This window comes from Phacochoerus africanus, chromosome 8 (genome assembly GCF_016906955.1).
Source record: "Phacochoerus africanus isolate WHEZ1 chromosome 8, ROS_Pafr_v1, whole genome shotgun sequence".
NCBI classification, from domain to species: domain Eukaryota; kingdom Metazoa; phylum Chordata; class Mammalia; order Artiodactyla; family Suidae; genus Phacochoerus; species Phacochoerus africanus.
This window is the reverse complement of record NC_062551.1, coordinates 118,962,847-118,981,321: the sequence shown is the minus strand read 5'-3', so window position 1 is coordinate 118,981,321 and position 18,475 is coordinate 118,962,847. Positions and strand designations below refer to the sequence as shown.

General features: G+C 38.5%; 1 protein-coding gene across 1 annotated transcript in view; it reads right to left on the bottom strand.

Moving 5' to 3' along the window:
- Positions 1–18,183, bottom strand: part of GALNT1 (polypeptide N-acetylgalactosaminyltransferase 1) — an 82,231-nt gene extending 64,048 nt beyond the window's left edge. The window contains exons 1-3 of the mRNA XM_047794134.1: positions 18,126–18,183; positions 12,716–12,770; positions 105–346 (exon numbers count right to left, since the gene is read on the bottom strand). Coding sequence (XP_047650090.1) covers positions 105–243 — 139 coding nt within the window. The 5' untranslated portion in view covers positions 244–346; positions 12,716–12,770; positions 18,126–18,183. The remainder of the gene's footprint in view (positions 1–104; positions 347–12,715; positions 12,771–18,125) is intronic.
- Positions 18,184–18,475: the final 292 nt, after the last annotated feature.

Below are 18,475 nucleotides of genomic sequence, written 5' to 3'. Positions count from 1 at the left end.
ACCATTAATCTAAAAATGTCAAAATTTTATCGTTTCCAAAGTAGTTAGTAAAAACAAGTGACATACATATCAAAACAGGTCCATGATTATAAAATGTCACTCACCGTCCCCAGCAGGAAGTCCTCTCTCTTTTTTTTCATCACATTTGTTGCATTCACTGAAGTAAAGCAGCAGGAACATATCCAAGAGTACCCAAATCAAGGAGGTGGCTAGGACCACCTTGCAATATGCAAATTTTCTCATGGCACTTTAAGTCAAATGCAAAATTTTAAAATATATATATATAAATATATAAAGATCATGAAAATTATTCCAATCCAGTTTCATCAGAAATCACGTTCATAACCTATAGAAAGAAAAAGAGAAAAGATTAACTTAAAAATTCAGAACCAAAAAATGAACAAGATTAATTTCATATGCATAGGAAATTTTACTACAAAGAATAAGTTTTAAAAATCTGATTTGGAAAAGAGAATAGATTTGAAAAATACTTATAAAATTCATAAAAATTAATAGTATCAAGAACATGCCAATGACTCCTACAAATCAATATACACAATCCAACAGAAAAATGGGGAAAGGATGTTAACCCGTACTTTGCAGGAAAGAAACCTGAATAGCGAATAAACAAGTGCAAAGTTCTCTATTCACTGCAATTAGGAAAATGCAAATTAAAACAGTGGGCTACTATCTTATATCCATCTAACACATGAGGGTTAATTACCTTCTATTCAATTGCTGTATTAAACAGTAAAGCAAAAGCTAAGCCATTAACTGCCATGGGAGTTTACGAAACCAATAATTCCAGTCCATTTCAACCACTCAGATGCAGTTCCTAGGGTCCAAGGATTTGTATAGGTTCTCCGAGTAGATATATCAGAGCAGTTTATTTGGAATGATCTGGTCACTCTGTCCCACTGAATCCTATTCTAAAAATGCTAGTCACCAGTCATTTAGAAACAGACTCATGGAAAGTGTAACAGAAAAGGGTATTAAAAGATTTGAGGAATTCCTGTTGTGGCCCAGCAGAAAAGAATCCAACTAGAAACCATAAGGTTGTGGGTTCGATCCCTGGCCTAGCTCAGTGAATTAAGGATCCGGCACTGCTGTGAGCTATGGTGTAGGTTGCAGATGTGGCTCGGATCTGGTGTGGCTGTGGCTGGCAGCTGCAGCTCCGATTTGACCCTGGGAACCTACGTATGCCGCAGGTGCGGCCCTGAAAAGTTAAAAAGAAAAAAGATTTGAGAGCTAGTCTTGGCTCTGACAGTAATTTTATAGACTTTCTGATGTTTAGTGTCTATCCACCCTCCTGCCCTAATCTGTTAAAACAGCATGAGAAAATGACTGGAGGAACTGTCACCATATTTGCAGTCATTTGGGATAGCTTGATCGGAAACATTTCTAGCATATAAGGGGCTCATCTTAGGGAGCTCTGGAGCTGACCAAGGGACCTTGAGAGGCAGGGAGTCATCCCACTGAGCCGCTGACACTCAGGGTAAAAGGCCTATGTCACTGCACATTGGGAGAGACGGGTGGGTGGAGCACATTCAGAGGAGTGGATGGAGGAAACACACACTTGGCACAGGTGCCCCACACTGAAAGCCAACAAACAGATGCTCTGAAAGGCTGGCTGACTGGCAGTGTAGCAGCTTCTTACAAGGGCAGCTTTATAAAGCATGTTCCATGGCGGGCAGTGAAATGTGTTTACCTAAATAGTCTAGGACAGGCCAAAGAGTTTTATCTATGAAAAGGTTCTTGCCAACTTCATGAGGTGGCTAAACAGGAATCTGAAAAGGACCCCAAGATACTAAGAGATACTTATAAACATAAAATATTATTTCTGTTCATATCTCTGAGGACTTTGATCTTTTGCCTACAGTCTTCCTTTCAGGAAACCAAGACTCCCCAACTTCACAGTAAGAACAGAGATGAAAACATCATATATATTCTTGCCTCAAAATAATACTTGCTCAGGAGTTCCCATTGTGGCTCAGCAGGTTAAGTGCCTGACTAGTGGGAGTTCCTGTTGTAGCTCAGCGCATTACAAACCCGTCTAGTATCCAGGAGGATTCAGGTTTGATCCTTGGTCTTGTTCAGTGGGTAAGGATCCGGCATTGCTGTGAACTGCCGTGCAGGTCACAGATGCAGCTCAGATCCCATGTTGCTGTGGCTGTGGCATAGGCTAGCAGCTGCAGCTCTGACTCAAGCCCTAGCCTGGGAATTTCCATAGGCCGTAGGTGTGGCCCTAAAAAAAAAAGAAAAGAAAAATCATCCTTGCTCAGTATCTGATATTATGTCACATACATTGAGCAACTACTGATAACTACAGTAACTGGGGTTAAGGGGAAGACCAAATGCATGCTAATGCACAGTGTCAGGAAACAATAGTTCTCTCCAGAGAAGGAGATAAAAAATAAATATATTCATATTCATATATACGAATTTATATTTCAAGCCACTTTACACAAAAGGCTAGTTCTTTTGGTCACTGGCAAAGCAAGCAGTCTAACTGCTAGTGTAATATCTAGGGCCACACTGGTAGCATATGGAGGTTCCCAGGCTAGGGGTTTAATTGGAGCTCTAGCCACCAGCCTAAGCCAGAGCCACAGCAACACGGGATCCAAGCTGCATCCGCGACCCACACCACAGTTCATGGCAACACCGGATCCTTAACCCACTGAGCGAGAACAGGGATCGAACCCGCAACCTCGTAGTTCCTAGTCTGAATCGTTAACCACTGAGCCACGACAGGAACTCCTTTTTTTTTTCCGATTGTGTTTTTTTCACTGCTTATAGCCCAGAACACTTGAATGTAAATCTTTATAGCTTTGTACCCATTCCTATTTAATTTCTCCAAGGAAGCACAATTAATTATTGAGAAAGAAATGAAGTGGGTGTGACTTTATTTGGAAAAAGAGTAGTATGGAGAAAGCAGGAGGATAAAGGAGAGGCAGAAATCTTTGAGGCTTTACATTAGATAGAGAGTCCTCAAATAGTAACAATAAAATCCACAAATTATTAAAAAAGACTGATATGTCAGACTTCATAATTAAAATCTGCTCTTTCAGTTAAAAAAAACTGAAGTCATAGATTGGGGGGGGAGAATATTTACAAATTACATATCTTACAAGTTACTTGTACCCAGAATATATAAAGAGTACTCTAAATACAACTTTAAAAAAATCCTAGTAACAAAATGGACAAAAGGTTTGAACTGTTGCTTCACCAAAACGGTGATACCAATGGCAAATGAGCACATAGAAAAATGTTCAACATTGCTGTCTATTAGGAACTGAAAATTAATTACATTTTTCCCCCCCAGGGATGCACTGGCGGCCTTTGGAAGTTCCTAGGCTAGGGGTTGAATCTGAACTATATCACAGCCACAGCAATGCAGAATCCAAGCCACATCTGCGACCTACATCACAGCTCTCAGCAACACCAGAACCTTAACCCACTGAGCAAGGCCAGGGATGGAACCTGCATCCTAATGGATACTGGTCAGGTTCATTTCCACTGAGCCACAACAGGAACTCCAGGAACTGCAAATTAAGATCACAATGAAATACCACTATGCACCAATACAAACAGCTAAAGGAAAAAAGAAAACTACCAAGTGGAATTGCTGCCACTGGACCTTTAATACCTTGACAGCAGAATGCACAATGCTACATTCTCTCTGGAAAACAGTTTGGCAGTTTCTTCCCACAAGAATCGCCAAATCCATGCCTAGCTATTTACTTAAGAGAAAGGAGAACATACTTCTCTACCCAAAGGCTTGTACACAAATATTTATATCATTATATCAATTTAATCATAACCATCAAAATCTAGAAACAATCCAAACATCCATCATCTGGTGAATGTATAAACAAATTGTGGTATGCTAAATGGTGAAATATTACTACCCAGAAATACGGCAATAAAAAAGAACTCCTATATGCAATAGTACTGATGCATCTTAAAAGCTTTGGCTGAGTCAAAGTGGTCAGTCACAAAAGGCTGTATACCATATACTGTATGATTCCCTTTGTATGAGACAGAAATCAGATCAGTGGTTGCCAGGGGCTGTGGAGAAACAGGGCATTGCCCTCAGAGGAGCATGAAGGAACTTGCAGTTATGAAAACATTCCATTTCTTGCTTGTGGTGATGGTCATAAGATTACATCCATCTGTCCATGCTGATATGATTACACCTAAAAGGGTAAATTTTACTGTACATAAATTCAGCCTCAATAACTTTAAAAATAAATACAGGAGAGGTGAATATCCTTCAAAGAAGTACTTTCAATTTTAGGAGAAAAACTTGTATATTTCCTCAAATGACACATACCAGTCATTAAAAGCTCAGTTCTTTTGTCTCAACAATAGATTAAAACCTTCCATGTGGTATGCTAAATGGTGAAATATTACTACCAAGAAATACGGCAATAATGTGAAATGCATTAACTACTTAATTTATTTTAGAACTTACAAAATCAGAATTAATGTCAAAGCATAGTGATCAATTATATCAGTAAACTTCTGGTTCTACCCTACATGTCATATGCCAAGTTTTCCAAAGGTTGATCTATTTTCCTGGGCTAAATAATTATTTTTTTCTTATTCCTCATACTGTTTACACTGTTCTGAGAAAATAAACAAATTAAAAAATCACAGAGGGGAGTTCCCGTCATGTCTCAGCAGAAATGAATCTGACTAGAGTCCATGAGGAGGCAGGTTCAATTACTGGCCTCGCTCAGTGGGTTAAGGATCTGGCATTGCTGTGGGCTGTGGTGTAATCACAGATATGGCTTGGAACTCACATTGCTGCAGCTGTGACACAGGCTGGTAACTGCAGCTCCAATTCAACCCCTAGCCTGGAAACTTCCATATGCCACAGGTGTGGCCCTAAAAAGACAACAAAACATGCATGCACACATACACACACCACCAAAAAACCCTAAGGTATTTGGAATTAAAGAGAATCCTTCTATTAATTCCCTTTTCTGCTTATGAGTGTTTGAGAATTGGGTTCCTGACACATGCCTGGGACATGGTGGATGGCAGAGGAGACTTAAGCAGGTTCTAGTCCACTGGTGAGGTCACCCTCTACTAGTCATAAACAATTATATGTTATGAGGCAGACTGCACTATTTGAAAACATACTTTTTTTAATGCCCCAAATCACAAAAACATATCAAATATCAAAAGTAGATGCAGAATGAATCATAGAAATAAAGGATCACACCAAAACACACACATATCCACCACTCAATTTAAAAACAAGAACATGACCTTTAAAGTTCCCTCTCCAATACCATCTCTTCACCAACTCCTCAAAGACAACCTCTATTCTGAATTTATCCTTTTCCTGACAGTTTTACTTCACTGATATCCTTTAAACAACAACAACAACAACACTTGTTTACATTTGTCTGTTTCTGAATTGCTTATAAATGGAAAAACTCTACACTTGTTTTTCTTCTGATACTATGTTCCTGAGACCCAATAGTATGCTGGAAGTAGTTGCAGTCAGTTCATTTTCACTACTGTATAGTATTCCACTGGCTTATGCAATTTTACATTATGAGGCTTACCAGTTTATCCATTCCATGCCTAACAGACATGTGATCATTTCTAGGTTTGTATTATTACACGCAGTATTGCTATTAACATTCCTGAACATGTTCCCTGGCACAAATATGCAAGCATATTTATTTAGGCAGGGGTCAGCAAACTTTTTCTGAAAAGGGCCGGATAGTAAACATTTTAGGCTCTGTGGGACCTAAGATCTCTATTGCAACCACTCAAATGTGGTGTTGTAATACAAAAACAACCATAAATGATACATAAACAAGTAATTGTGACACTATCTCAATAGAACTTTAAGGACAATGAAATTTGAATCTCGTGTAATTTTCATATTACACATTATGAAGTATTATTTTTATTTTTAAAAATCATCTTAAAATGTTAAAAACCTTTTTTAACACATGAATTGTCACACCAACCCTGACCTACAGTATATACTCTGACCTACAGATATTAGGTGACAGAGTATACATATTTTCAATATGACTAAATATGGAAAATTTGGTTTTCCAGGTGGTTGAAGCAAAACAGAAAGAAAAATGAGAGCTCTGAATGTTTTATAAGCCTGGCAACACTTACTGATGTCAAACTGTTTTATTTTTTGAGAACATGATAGTGGTATAATTGTTATCTTATTATATAGTTTTAATTTGCATTTCCCCACCATCTCATGGTCACTCCATTTCCTCTTCTCTAATGTAACTATTTAAGTTCAGTCCATTATTTTATTGGGTGGGGTTGTTTTGTCTTTTTCCTATTAGTATTTTAAAGATCTTTATACAGTCTGGATTCTAAACTCATGTCAATTACATGCACTGCCAGTATATCTTCTTAAACAAGAGATGTCTTTTACAGCTCACATTTTCAAATCTTGAAATTCCTCTCTTTCTAGAGATCATTAAAAATAATATTTTAATGCCTAAAAATTTTCTAAAGGTGTGCAATGCCAACTTTATCATAAACCAGGCTTCCAAGGTTCTACATTCTGTTCCACTGGTCTGTCTATTCCCACACCACATGGCTGTCCTAATTATTATAGCTTTATAACAATTCTTGATATAGAGTAAAGCAAGTATTCTTACCTTTCGCTACTTCTTGGGGAGGGTACTGGCCTTCCTTAGCTATAACAACCATACAATTACTTAAAATGATATTCCACCTATCGCAAAATAAATCTACCAGTTAAAAGTATTTACATATCTATGGTGTAATAATTCCACTGTTCTGAGAAAATTAATTTAAAAATCACAGAGGGGAGTGCCCATCGTGGTGAAGTGGAAACTAATCTGACTAGCATCCTTGAGAAGGCAGGTTTGATCCCTGGCCTCGCTCAGTGGGTTAAGCCGGCATTGCGGCGAGCTCTGATGTAGTTTGCAGATGCGGCTTGGATTCAGCATTGCTATGGCTGTCGTGTAGGCCAGCAGCTGTAGCTCCGATTTAACCCCTAGCCTGGGAACCTCCATATGCTGCAGGTGGGGCCCTAAAAAGACAAAAAAAATCACGAAGGTCATAAAAAAAGGAAGTTAGTGATGAGGAGAAGAATTAAACTCAAGAGAAGTCTAGAAGAAAAGTTCCACAAGATAAGAAGCCCCAAAATAAACCCATACACTTATTGTTAGTTAAGCTACAACAAAGGAAGCAAGAATATGCAATGCAGAAAAAATCTCTTCAATAAGTGGTGCTGGGAAAACTGGACAGCTACATGTAAAAGAATGACATTAGAACATTCTATTGGAGTTCCCGTCGTGGCGCAGTGGTTAACGAATCCGACTAGGAACCATGAGGTTGCGGGTTCGGTCCCTGTGCTTGCTCAGTGGGTTAATGATCTGGCGTTGCCGTGAACTGTGATGTAGGTTGCAGACGCGGCTCGGATCCCGAGTTGCTGTGGCTCTGGCGTAGGCCGGTGGCTACAGCTCCGATTCGACCCCTAGCCTGGGAACCTCCATATGCCGTGGGAGCGGCCCAAGAAATAGCAAAAAGACAAAAAAAAAAAAAAAAAAGAACATTCTATTGAAGCTCCCGCTGTGGCACAATGGGATCAGCAGCATCCTGGGAGCACTGGGACACGGGTTCAATTCCTGGCCTGGCACAAGGGGTTAAGGATTTGGCATTGCCACAGCTGCAGCTCAGATATGAGCCCTGGCCCAGGAGTTCCATATGCCGCCAAGGTGGCCAAAAAAAAAGAGAAGATACTATAAACCTCTTAGAGGAAATCACAGGCAAGACATTTTTTGACTTAAATTGCAGCAATATCTTTTTTGGATCCACCTCCCAGAGTAATGAAAATAAAAACAAAAATAAAAAATTGGGACCTGATTAAACTTAAAAGCTTTTGCACAGCAAAGGAAACCATAAAAAAAAAGAAAAAAGACAACCCACAAACCCACAGGAGAAAATCTTTGCAAATGAAGTGACCAACAGGGATTCATCTCCAAAATATACAAACATCTCATACAGCTTTATATAAAAAATAAAAAACCCAATCAAAAAAATGGGCAGGGAATCTAAATAGACATTTTTCCAAAGAAGACAGACAGATGGTCAAAAAGCACATTAAAAAATGCTCAACATCACTAATTATTACAGAAATGCAAAGCAAAACTATAATGTGGTAATCACCTCGCACTGGTCAGAATGGCCATCATCAAAAAGCCTATAATAAAAAATGCTGGAAAGGGTGTGGAGAAAAGGGAAACACTGTTGGTGGGAATATAAATTAGTACAACCACTATGGAGAAGAGTATGGGGGTCCCTTAAAAGACTAAAATAGAACTACCATATGATCTACCAATCCCACTCCTGGGCATCTTTCCTGGGTAAGAAAACCATAATTCAAAAAGATACATGCACCACAATGTTCAATGAAGCACTATTTATACTAGCCAAGACATGGAAGCAACCTAAATGTCCATCATCAAAAGCGGATTGGGTAAGACGTGGTACATGTATACAATCGAATATGACTTGGCCGTAAAAAAGAACAAAAGAATGCCAGTTGCAGCAACATGGATGGACCTTGAGATTAATCATACTAAGTGAAGTTAAGTCAGATAGAGAAAGACAAATATTATATGCGAGTACTAATGTGAGGAGTCTAATACAAAATGACACAAAAAAATTTATTCACAAGATATAAACAGATTCAAAGATTTGGAAACCAAACTTATAAGGTTACCGAAGCGGAAATGTTGGGGCAGGGATAAATTGAGAGGTTGGGAGTGGCATATATACACTACTATACAAAATCACTAATTACCAAGGACAGGGAAATCTACTCAATGCTCTGTGATGGCCTATATAGGAAAAGAATCTGAAAAAGAATGGATATGTGTATGAGTATAACTGATGCACTTGGCTGCACACCTGAAGCTAACACAATATTGTAAGTCGAATATACTCTAATAATTTTTTAAAAAGTTACAAAAATGTTTTTCAAAATGACAGCATTATTAAAATAAATGTATAGCGCCTAAACTTTGTCTACTATATTGTTATTCCTTTAAAAAATAAAAAAGACTTCACTATTTTAGAGTCACAACTTATTCCATGCTATCTGGATATTTACTGAGTCTTGGTCAACCATGTTTTGATACCATGTCAGGCACTGGAGATGCTACAAGCATGAAGGCAACAATCCATACCACGGAAGTGCTTATCACACTATTAAATACCAGTCTCAGAGACAGGCCATTCACATTACAAAAAAGAAACATCAACTCAGGAAACCTGGCAGGAAAAAGTCATCCAGATAGGGAAGTTTCTAAACAGGTTTTATCAGGCAGCATAAAATCTAAACTTTTCTGCAACAAGGCTCCCTTTAGATTTTTTCTATAGTTGTATTGTTTCCGTCCCTCCTTCAGCAAAACCCTTTAAGGACTTCTTATTTTGTTCTAAAGAAAACTATTTTCAGGACCCATACTGAAAGTACCCACTAAAAAAATTCCATGGTCAAACAAGTTAGGGAAATATTACATACTCTATTCGTTCTGGGAGAGTCATACTATATATTATTGCACTAAAGGTTCTCAGAAGTCCTGCAATAGGAACCTATGTAACTCTGTTAATTCAGTGCTTCTCATGTTCAAGCATGGATCCTGCCTCATCTATTTTGTCTTTCTTTTTTGTATAACACAAAGCAGGTTTTAATTAGCAATAAATGAAGTAGTAAAGTAGCAAAGATTGGTTTTAAATCCTGGAACCACGCAAGTTGTAAACTATGGGTTATTTTCTTTCTGCAAAACTGTTATGTCTGTGAATCTGCAAATTATGCAAAAAAGAGATCCCCCTGTGTTTAAACGTCTCTCACATGGCATAGAGAGAAGGTTAATTTTGTAATATCTTGATTTAACTAATTTAAGTTCATATTTCTATATTGTTCTTTAATATAACATATACCTGTATATAATACAGATAGTTGTGGACAAAAATGGGAAATCCAAATATGATCATTATATAAATCCCTAAAAGAATCTACAAACTTGTCCTCAGATCAGTGAAATTTGTCAACTATTTCTACTACAAATTATTTTTTCTAAGTACAGAATATCATATTCTTTTTTTTTGTCTTTTGTCTTTTTGTTGTTGTTGTTGTTGTTGTTGCTATTTCTTGGGCCGCTCCCGCGGCATATGGAGGTTCCCAGGCTAGGGGTTGAATCAGAGCCACAGCCCCCGGCCTACGCCAGAGCCACAGCAACTCGGGATCCGAGCCGCGTCTGCAACCTACACCACAGCTCACGGCAACGCCGGATCGTTAACCCACTGAGCAAGGGCAGGGACCGAACCCGCAACCTCATGGTTCCTAGTCGGATTCGTTAACCACTGCGCCACGACGGGAACTCCCAGAATATCATATTCTAAAGAATCTATCAGCATTAAACACAGCATTCAGCAAATGCAACATTATTTCATGTAGGATAGATCCTGTGAACAAAGAGTTAACACAGCCAAGTCTGTTTTACTCAGTCCTCACTAAATCCTGGGGGATGCCTAGAGCCATGGCAATGACCCCTGGCCAAACTCTGAGAACTAAATTCTTGGAATGTTCACAGTCACTGGTTAAGGATGTTAGAGGTGGTAGGTCAGGATGTACCAGGCTGTTAGCATTGTTTAAAGTTATCATCAAGATTTATGAGTTACACCTGGTATCTGGTTGAGGCCCTAAGTTTTGGACACCAGAGCTGACCACATGGCAGGAACATGCCTATGTGTGTGACCACCTTCCTATAACAACTCTGGACTGTGACACTCATCTTGTACATGCTCTACCATTCAGTTAGAGGGACAATAGCACCCATCTGATCCTCACAGAGGGAAGACTTAAAAGTCCATTCCTGATCTCTCTCTGGCATGCACCCGTATATACCTTTTTCCTGCTGTTCTTACACTGCATCCTTTGCTGCAATAAAACCTAGCTGCAAATACAACATTATACTGAGTTGTGTGAGTCTTTCCAGCAACTCAAACTAGTGGGCAGTCACAGGACCCTCAAAACAAATATCATTAAAGACTTTAGTTGCCATTAATACCTAACTTCTTTAATTTTAACAAGCTAAATGATCCTAACAAAGTCCTTAAATGAACAAATCAGTGTACAGGATAAAAGCTAAGACGTGAGCCTGAGATGACTGTCCTTAGAAAGGCCTGGTTGCAAGGTCAGCCCTTGGCTGGCATCTGGGAACTTGAATGATAAACAGTTCCCTCTGCTGATATAAAACTTACCTTAAATGAAAACAGGGCCTCACTACACCTAAACTGTTAGGACAAACAATACGGTTTATGCAAAACATTTGTTTTCCTTCTCAGAGCCTGAAATTTTGGTACATTTCAGGCAGAGGGTGCCTCTATTACTAGGTCCAACAAAAACATTGGCATGGAGTCTAATGAGTTTCCCCCGTTGACTGCACTTCACATGTGTTGTCAAAATTCACTGCTAGAGGAATTAAGCTAATCCTGTGTGACTCCAGTGAGAGGAGAAACTCTTGGAAGTTAATTTCTTCCAGACTTCACCCTACATACTTTTTCCCTTTGCTAATGCTGCTTTGTATCTTTTTGCTGTAATAAACCTTAGACATTATTATGACCAAATGCTGAGCCCTAGGAACCCCCCCATCAATGAACCTCGGAGTGGTCTTGGGAATACTCAACACAATCAGCTTTTTTTTTCTTTTTTCTTTTTTAGGGCCGCACCTGTGGCATATGGAGATTCCCAGGCTAGGAGTCGAATCGGAGCTGTAGCCACTGGCCTACACCACAGCCACAGCAACGCCAGATCCGAGCCATGGCTGCTACCTACGCCACAGCTCAAGGCAATGCCAGCTCCTTAATCCACTGAGCAAGGCCAGGGGTCGAACATGCATCCTCATGGATACTAGTTAGATTCGTTTCCGCTGAGCCACAAGAGGAACTGAACAATCAGCATTTTAAAACAAAACTGAGTGTCTATTATGTCAAATGCTGAAATTCACTTTCAATTCTAAAACATTTGTTATGTGATCCTAGCAATTGGGCTTTATTTGCATAAACCTGGGCCTCTTTATTCCCCTGAACAAGAAATAGAGACTAAACCCCTGTTATGGTCCCACTGCACTGAATGAAATGAAATAATGCACAACACACTCATATACTCAGTAAACAGTAAATATTAAATAGTATTTCTAGTGGCTCTTTCTTAGATGAAACAAAACATTGGGAAGCTTTTGTTTGTACTGACGCAATGAGAATTCAAACAGCCATTTGGAGTACTGCAAAGAGAAGCTCAAAGACAAACTTTGACCCTCCATCTCCAACACTGGCACTGTAAGTGCTTTCCAGTCCATATGACAGGATTATTGGTTGAGCTCAAGCAGTTAAATCCTATGTAATAAGTATCTTTATTTCCAAACCTGGTCTTCATTTAGCCTTCAAAATGACCTCCTAAATGAGAAGTGAGTGAATGTATAAACTAATGAGTACTGTGGCTATGCTTGATGATTTTACTTCTCAAATTACTAAACTGGGATTTTAGTTCAAGCCATTTTCTGGTGTGCATATGAGGCATAACGTCCAATCAACATAAGTCTGAAACCTACAGCACTATAAGAGCAAACCCCAATATAAACAGAAGTACAACCCTAAAGCCAATTACTCCCAGCTATCAACTTACCCCAAAGTGGCTTTTCAAATGAATTCATATCCCAAATCCACATGTCCCACATCTCCTGTTGAAAAATAAATTACCTAAAATCAGTTTATTACAAAACAACTCTGTCCTTCCCCCCTTACCTCAGCCACCCTACTCCACTGGACGGTAGGCCAGCCACCAAATCACCTATCCCTAATTCATTCAAACTTTAATAAATATAGAATACGTACAGGACACAACGTTAAGTAGTTTTATGTATGCAATTAGGGAAAAGCTCATTTTCTGCCCTAAGTGAGCTTGCAGTTTAGGAAGACAGATGATAAGTTTGTGCGGCACTTTACAATTTACAAAATGCTCTTTTCTACCTTTGCAACAGGTGCCAAATTACAAGGCGCTACAGTGCACAGAGGAGAGGAGCTGGTGGGGGAGAATGACTGGGGAATTGGTCTGAGTTAGGAAAAGGCAAAGGGGTATTTCAGGTGAACAAAACAATGTGAGCTAAAATAGAGAGGCAGAAAAAATCAGGGGATGTCTAGGGGACAGCACACAGGAAAACTGGGAGATACAGTTGAAAGGGTGTGTTCAGAACAAAAGAAATAATGACTATCTCACTAAGGAGTCTGAAGAGCAATGATCAGGGGAAGCTGTCCCACGTTTTTACTTTTGTCTTTTGAATACAAATACCGAAACATCACAACAGAACACACCGTGATTTCTGCTCTCACCTCCCAACCATGAACTAGGATACAAAGAAATACACTGCCCTCACCAGTAATGGAAAACCCCAGAGATCCTGCGACACAGTTTCCGGCAAATAAAGGATCCAGCAGGAATCTCCTCCAGGCCAGGGGCCGATTCTATTTTCCAGCCATGGAGTCTCCCCAGTCTCCAAGGTTTTGTTCTGTATTTTTGCCCAAACACCAGCTTCGACCCTGAGTTCCATAATGCCACCCTCTTCCCCTCAAATCATCACTCTCTCTTCTCTCCTTTACCACCTTCTTGCAAGTAGTCTTCATTCGCGGCCCTTAATTTCTTAACCTCTCAACCTAGTGTAGTCTGTCTTCCCCTCGATGAAACCATTTTTCGGTCAAATCACTCCAATGTCCTAACTATCAAGACAAGCCTCTTTCTCATATTCTACTTGATGTCTCCGCCTCTTAAATTGTGTGTGGAAAAGGAGGCTATAAATAAAACATAATCTCTTCTTTTCTTGGCTCCAGGGTCATTCCTTGTTCTCCCACTTTATTGTCCACACTTTGCAGTTTTCTTCTCTGGCTCATCCCACTCTGCCTTGGACCTGTCTGCAGGCTGCCTGACACTCTACATGGCCTTCTTTGGAAATCCATTAGTTGTAAAGCTTTACTGAACATGTGCCCGTTACTCCTATATCTCTAACTTCTTCCTGGGATGCTCTGGTTAGAATACAAGCTCCTCCAGAGTGGGAATCATGTTTTTCATACATGAGCCCTAAAAGTCTGACGATAGCAGAAACTCATATACAAAATAGCATCTTCACCAAGTCATTTTTTATTTTTTCCTAAGGCCTTATTTTTCATTCTAGCACCAAACACTAAAATTTACAACATAATATACACTAATTAGTTTATTAATTATCCTATAAACTTCCTGAGGGCAGAGAGACTTTATTTTGTTTAGTGCTATTATTATAGCACCTGGAATAGTACTTGGCACATGGCATAAGAGTTTGATAATTATTTGGTAAATGAATGAAAATACCAGAAAAAAATATCATGTAGGAAGGAATAAAGGTAACTGAAATTAAAGCATTTTAAGTTGCTGTGTTTTGGTACAGGGCAGGGATTTTTGACTAATTTTAGACTTTTTAAGATCAAATTTTTTTTAATTAAAAGGAAACAATTAAGGAAAAACATTATGTATAATTAAAAACCAAACTGGAAAAAGGAGAAATAAGAAAATCAATCAATTCAAAATAAGAAAGAAATTTAAAATCATAAAAAAATCACAAATATAGAAAGCACAAAACAAAATGGTAGAAATAAATCCCCATGCATAAATAAGTAAAAGGAAGACTAAAAGACTAAATGTAGTCATTAAAAGTTATCAGATGGGGGGGGGGTGTTTTTGTTTTTCAGCCACACTCACAGTATGTGGGAGTTCCTGGGCCAGGGATCAAACCTATGATACAGCAGCAACCTGAGCCACAGCAGTAACAATGCCAGGTCCTTAACCTGGTGTGCCACAACAGAACTCCAATTGGAGTTTTTAAAATAAAAGCTATACGCTATTTGTGAGACACACAACAAAAACATAAGGATTCAAAACAGTAAAAGCAATCTCACCAAAGATATACAAATACACATATAAAAAGATGCTCCACATCATTTGTCATCTGGAAAGAAGTCACAATCATATTGGCTTGTGGATAAAGCTTGGAGCTAGCAGAGCAACAACAAGAAAGTGAGCTAGAAATCCTAGAAAGGAAGGATATATCCACCACAATCCTTAGTCAAGCCCCTGACCACACAACATGGAAGAGATCCCAGAGACCCAAAAGAAAAGCAACAGCCAGATGGCTGGAAAAATGAAGCAAAGATATCAGCTGTTGTCCAATGCAAGGGAAACAGAGGTTGGAGTTTAAGTCTAATCAGCTGACTGCCTAACAGAACAACAAAAAAATCAGTAATCTGTAGGACAAAACAGAATTGTGGGTCACTAAAAACATATCTGCAATACCCAGCATATAATAAAAAATTACTAAACACGAAAAAAATGTGACCCACAGACAAGAAAAAAAGTAGTCAATATACACTGAACACAAGATTACTTGGAATTTGTTGACAAGGACTATAAAGCAGCTACTATAAATGTGTCTGAGAACTTAATAATAATAATAAAGAGAGGGAATTCTCATCAGAGAAATGAAAACTATAAAAAAGGAATCATATAGTATACCATGTGGAACACAAAGATACAGTATGAAGTAAAAAATTCACCTGGCAGTTTTTAACAGCAGATTAGAGATAACAGAATATAGCATCAGTCACTTTAAAGGCAGATCAAAAGCAATTATCCAATTCTGAAGATCTGAGTGAAAGAAAAATATTTTAAAGAATGGAGAGCCTCAGTAAGCTCACTGAAGAGAGGTACAATACTATGAAGTTTAATGTAAGTGAAATCAGAGTCCCAAAAGGCGGGCACAGAGAAAATTATACAGAAACGTATACATAAAAATAACATATCGACTGTTCGGGGGAAACATGAAATTGCAAGTCTAAGTTTAGTGAACCCTAAGTAAGATAAATACAAGGAAAATCACAATTCGAGCACATTATATTCAAATTGCTACAAACTAAATATTTAGAGAAAATTTTGAAAGCAGCCAGAGGCAAAGACATTACATACAGAGAAAAAAACAGATGACTTCTCACTACATGAAACAAAGACATTCTCAAATAAAGAAAAAGCCAAAACAACACATCTCTCTTAAACCTGCACCATAAGAAATGCTAACAGGAGTTCCTTAGGCCAAAGAAAAATGATACCAGATGGAAACTCAGATCTGTAAGGAGAAATGAAGTATATTAGCAATGGTAAATATCTGAGTAAAAAAATTTACTACTTTTCCCTCTTCATTTTTTTTTCTTTTTTGGCCACCCCAGGGCATATGGAATTCCTGTGCCAGGAGTCAGATATCAAAGAGAGTTGTGATCTACGCTACATTGCAACAACATGAGATCTTTAAAACACTGTGTGGGGCTGGGGACTGAACCTGCATCCCAGCACTCCAGAGATGCTGCCAATCCCATTGCACCACTCACTGCAATCAAGTGGGAACTCTATCCCTCTTGAGAGAGAGAGAGATATATAGGCTTTTTTTAGGGCCACACCTGCAGCATATGGAAGTTCCCAGGTTAGGGGCCGAATTGGAGCCACCACTGCCGGCCTACACCACAGTCACAGAAACACCAGATCCAAGCTGAGTCTGCAACCTACACCACAGCTCATAGCAATGGCAGATCCTTAACCCACCAAGAGAGGCCAGGTATCAAACTCAAGTTCTCATGGATACTAGTCAGGTTCCTAACCCACTGAGCCACAACAGGAATCCTCCTCTTGATTTCTTAAAAGAGATGGTTGATTAAAACAAAATTTAGGAGTTCCCGTCGTGGCGCAGTGGTTAACGAATCCGACTAGGAACCATGAGGTTGCGGGTTCGGTCCCTGCCCTTGCTCAGTGGGTTAACGATCCGGCGTTGCCGTGAGCTGTGGTGTAGGTTGCAGACGCGGCTTGGATCCCGCGTTGCTGTGGCTCTGGTGTAGGCCGGGGGCTGTGGCTCCGATTCAACCCCTAGCCTGGGAACCTCCATATGCTGCGGGAGCTGCCCAAAGAAATAGCAAAAAGACAAAAAAAAAAAAAAGAAAGAAAGAAAGAAATACAAGTCATATTTACCTAAGGAGTTAAATAAATTATAAAACTTAACTCTTAAAAAAAAATTTATAACTGTATTGTACAAGTTATTAATATGAAGACGTAACATATGACAAAATTAGAACAAACAATAGAGGTGAGAGTAAGCGTTAACTATCTAGTCATAAGGGACTTTTATTTCATGTGAAATAATACAACCTAACATCTATTCATGACATTTAAGCCAAAAACAAAAGAAATTCTAGAAAATTAGAAATAAGAATGAACTCTGCCTATCTGATAAAGGATATCTGCCCTAAATGTAGAGTAAACAAAATATTTAATCTTTAAGAGTTGGAAGCATTCCCTTTGAAGTTAGGAAAAGAGCAAAAATGCCATCTGTCATTTTTTCTTCCCAACAATGTACTGAAATTCCTATCTAGAACAGTAAAGTAAGAAAAAGAAACAAGAGATTTAAGAATTGGAAAGAAGAAAACAGAACAAAACCAAAAGAAACGGTGGAAAATGAAGACAACCAGAACTAATGAACTTCCAGCAATGTTGCTGGATTCAAGATCATCATACAAAAGTCACTGAATTCTTTTGCCAAAAAAAACTAGAAAATTGCTCAGAAAGACCTTTTCAAAAATGAAGATAGCATGCTGGCATATGAAAGATTTATCATAGTAAATAATTCTCTCAATATTAATCTATATACTTAATAGAGCTTTGATTAAAATCTCAGTATAATTTTTTATAGAACTTTAAAAGCAGATGCTAAAATCATACAGAACAAAGCCATGAAAGCCGGTAAGATTTTGAACAACAAGGTAAGGGAACTCCGTGGTCTAGCCATCAAGCTATAGTACTTAAATCAGTGTGAATCATGGGCAGAGACATTAAAGACCAACAAAACAGAAGAGAGCCCACGATCAGACCCCTTGGTCACATGTAAACATGACAGAGGTGGCACTACAAATCAGAACAAAAGGCATGGGCTATTTAATAAATGTTCATCCGCATGAAAAAATAAAATTCCTACCTCACACCATCCAAATATCCAGTTCCAGGTGGATTAAAGATTTAAGGATACAAGTATCTAAAACTTTAAAAGAAAATATAGGTAAATATCTTTATGTCCTTGGTTACAGAAGAATTTCTTAAACAATACTCAAAAAGCACAGACCATTAAAGAAAAAAATAAATAATCACTATATGAAAATTAAAAATTTTAAAACAAAGATATCATAGACATTGAAATGATAAGCCAAAAGATTAGGGGGGAAATATCCATAACAGAAATAATCAGCAAAAGATTAGTTTCAGTATGTATTAAAAACTTCTCCAAATCGAAACAATGCAGACAGTGAAAAAGAGGCTGAAAAGCAAGAA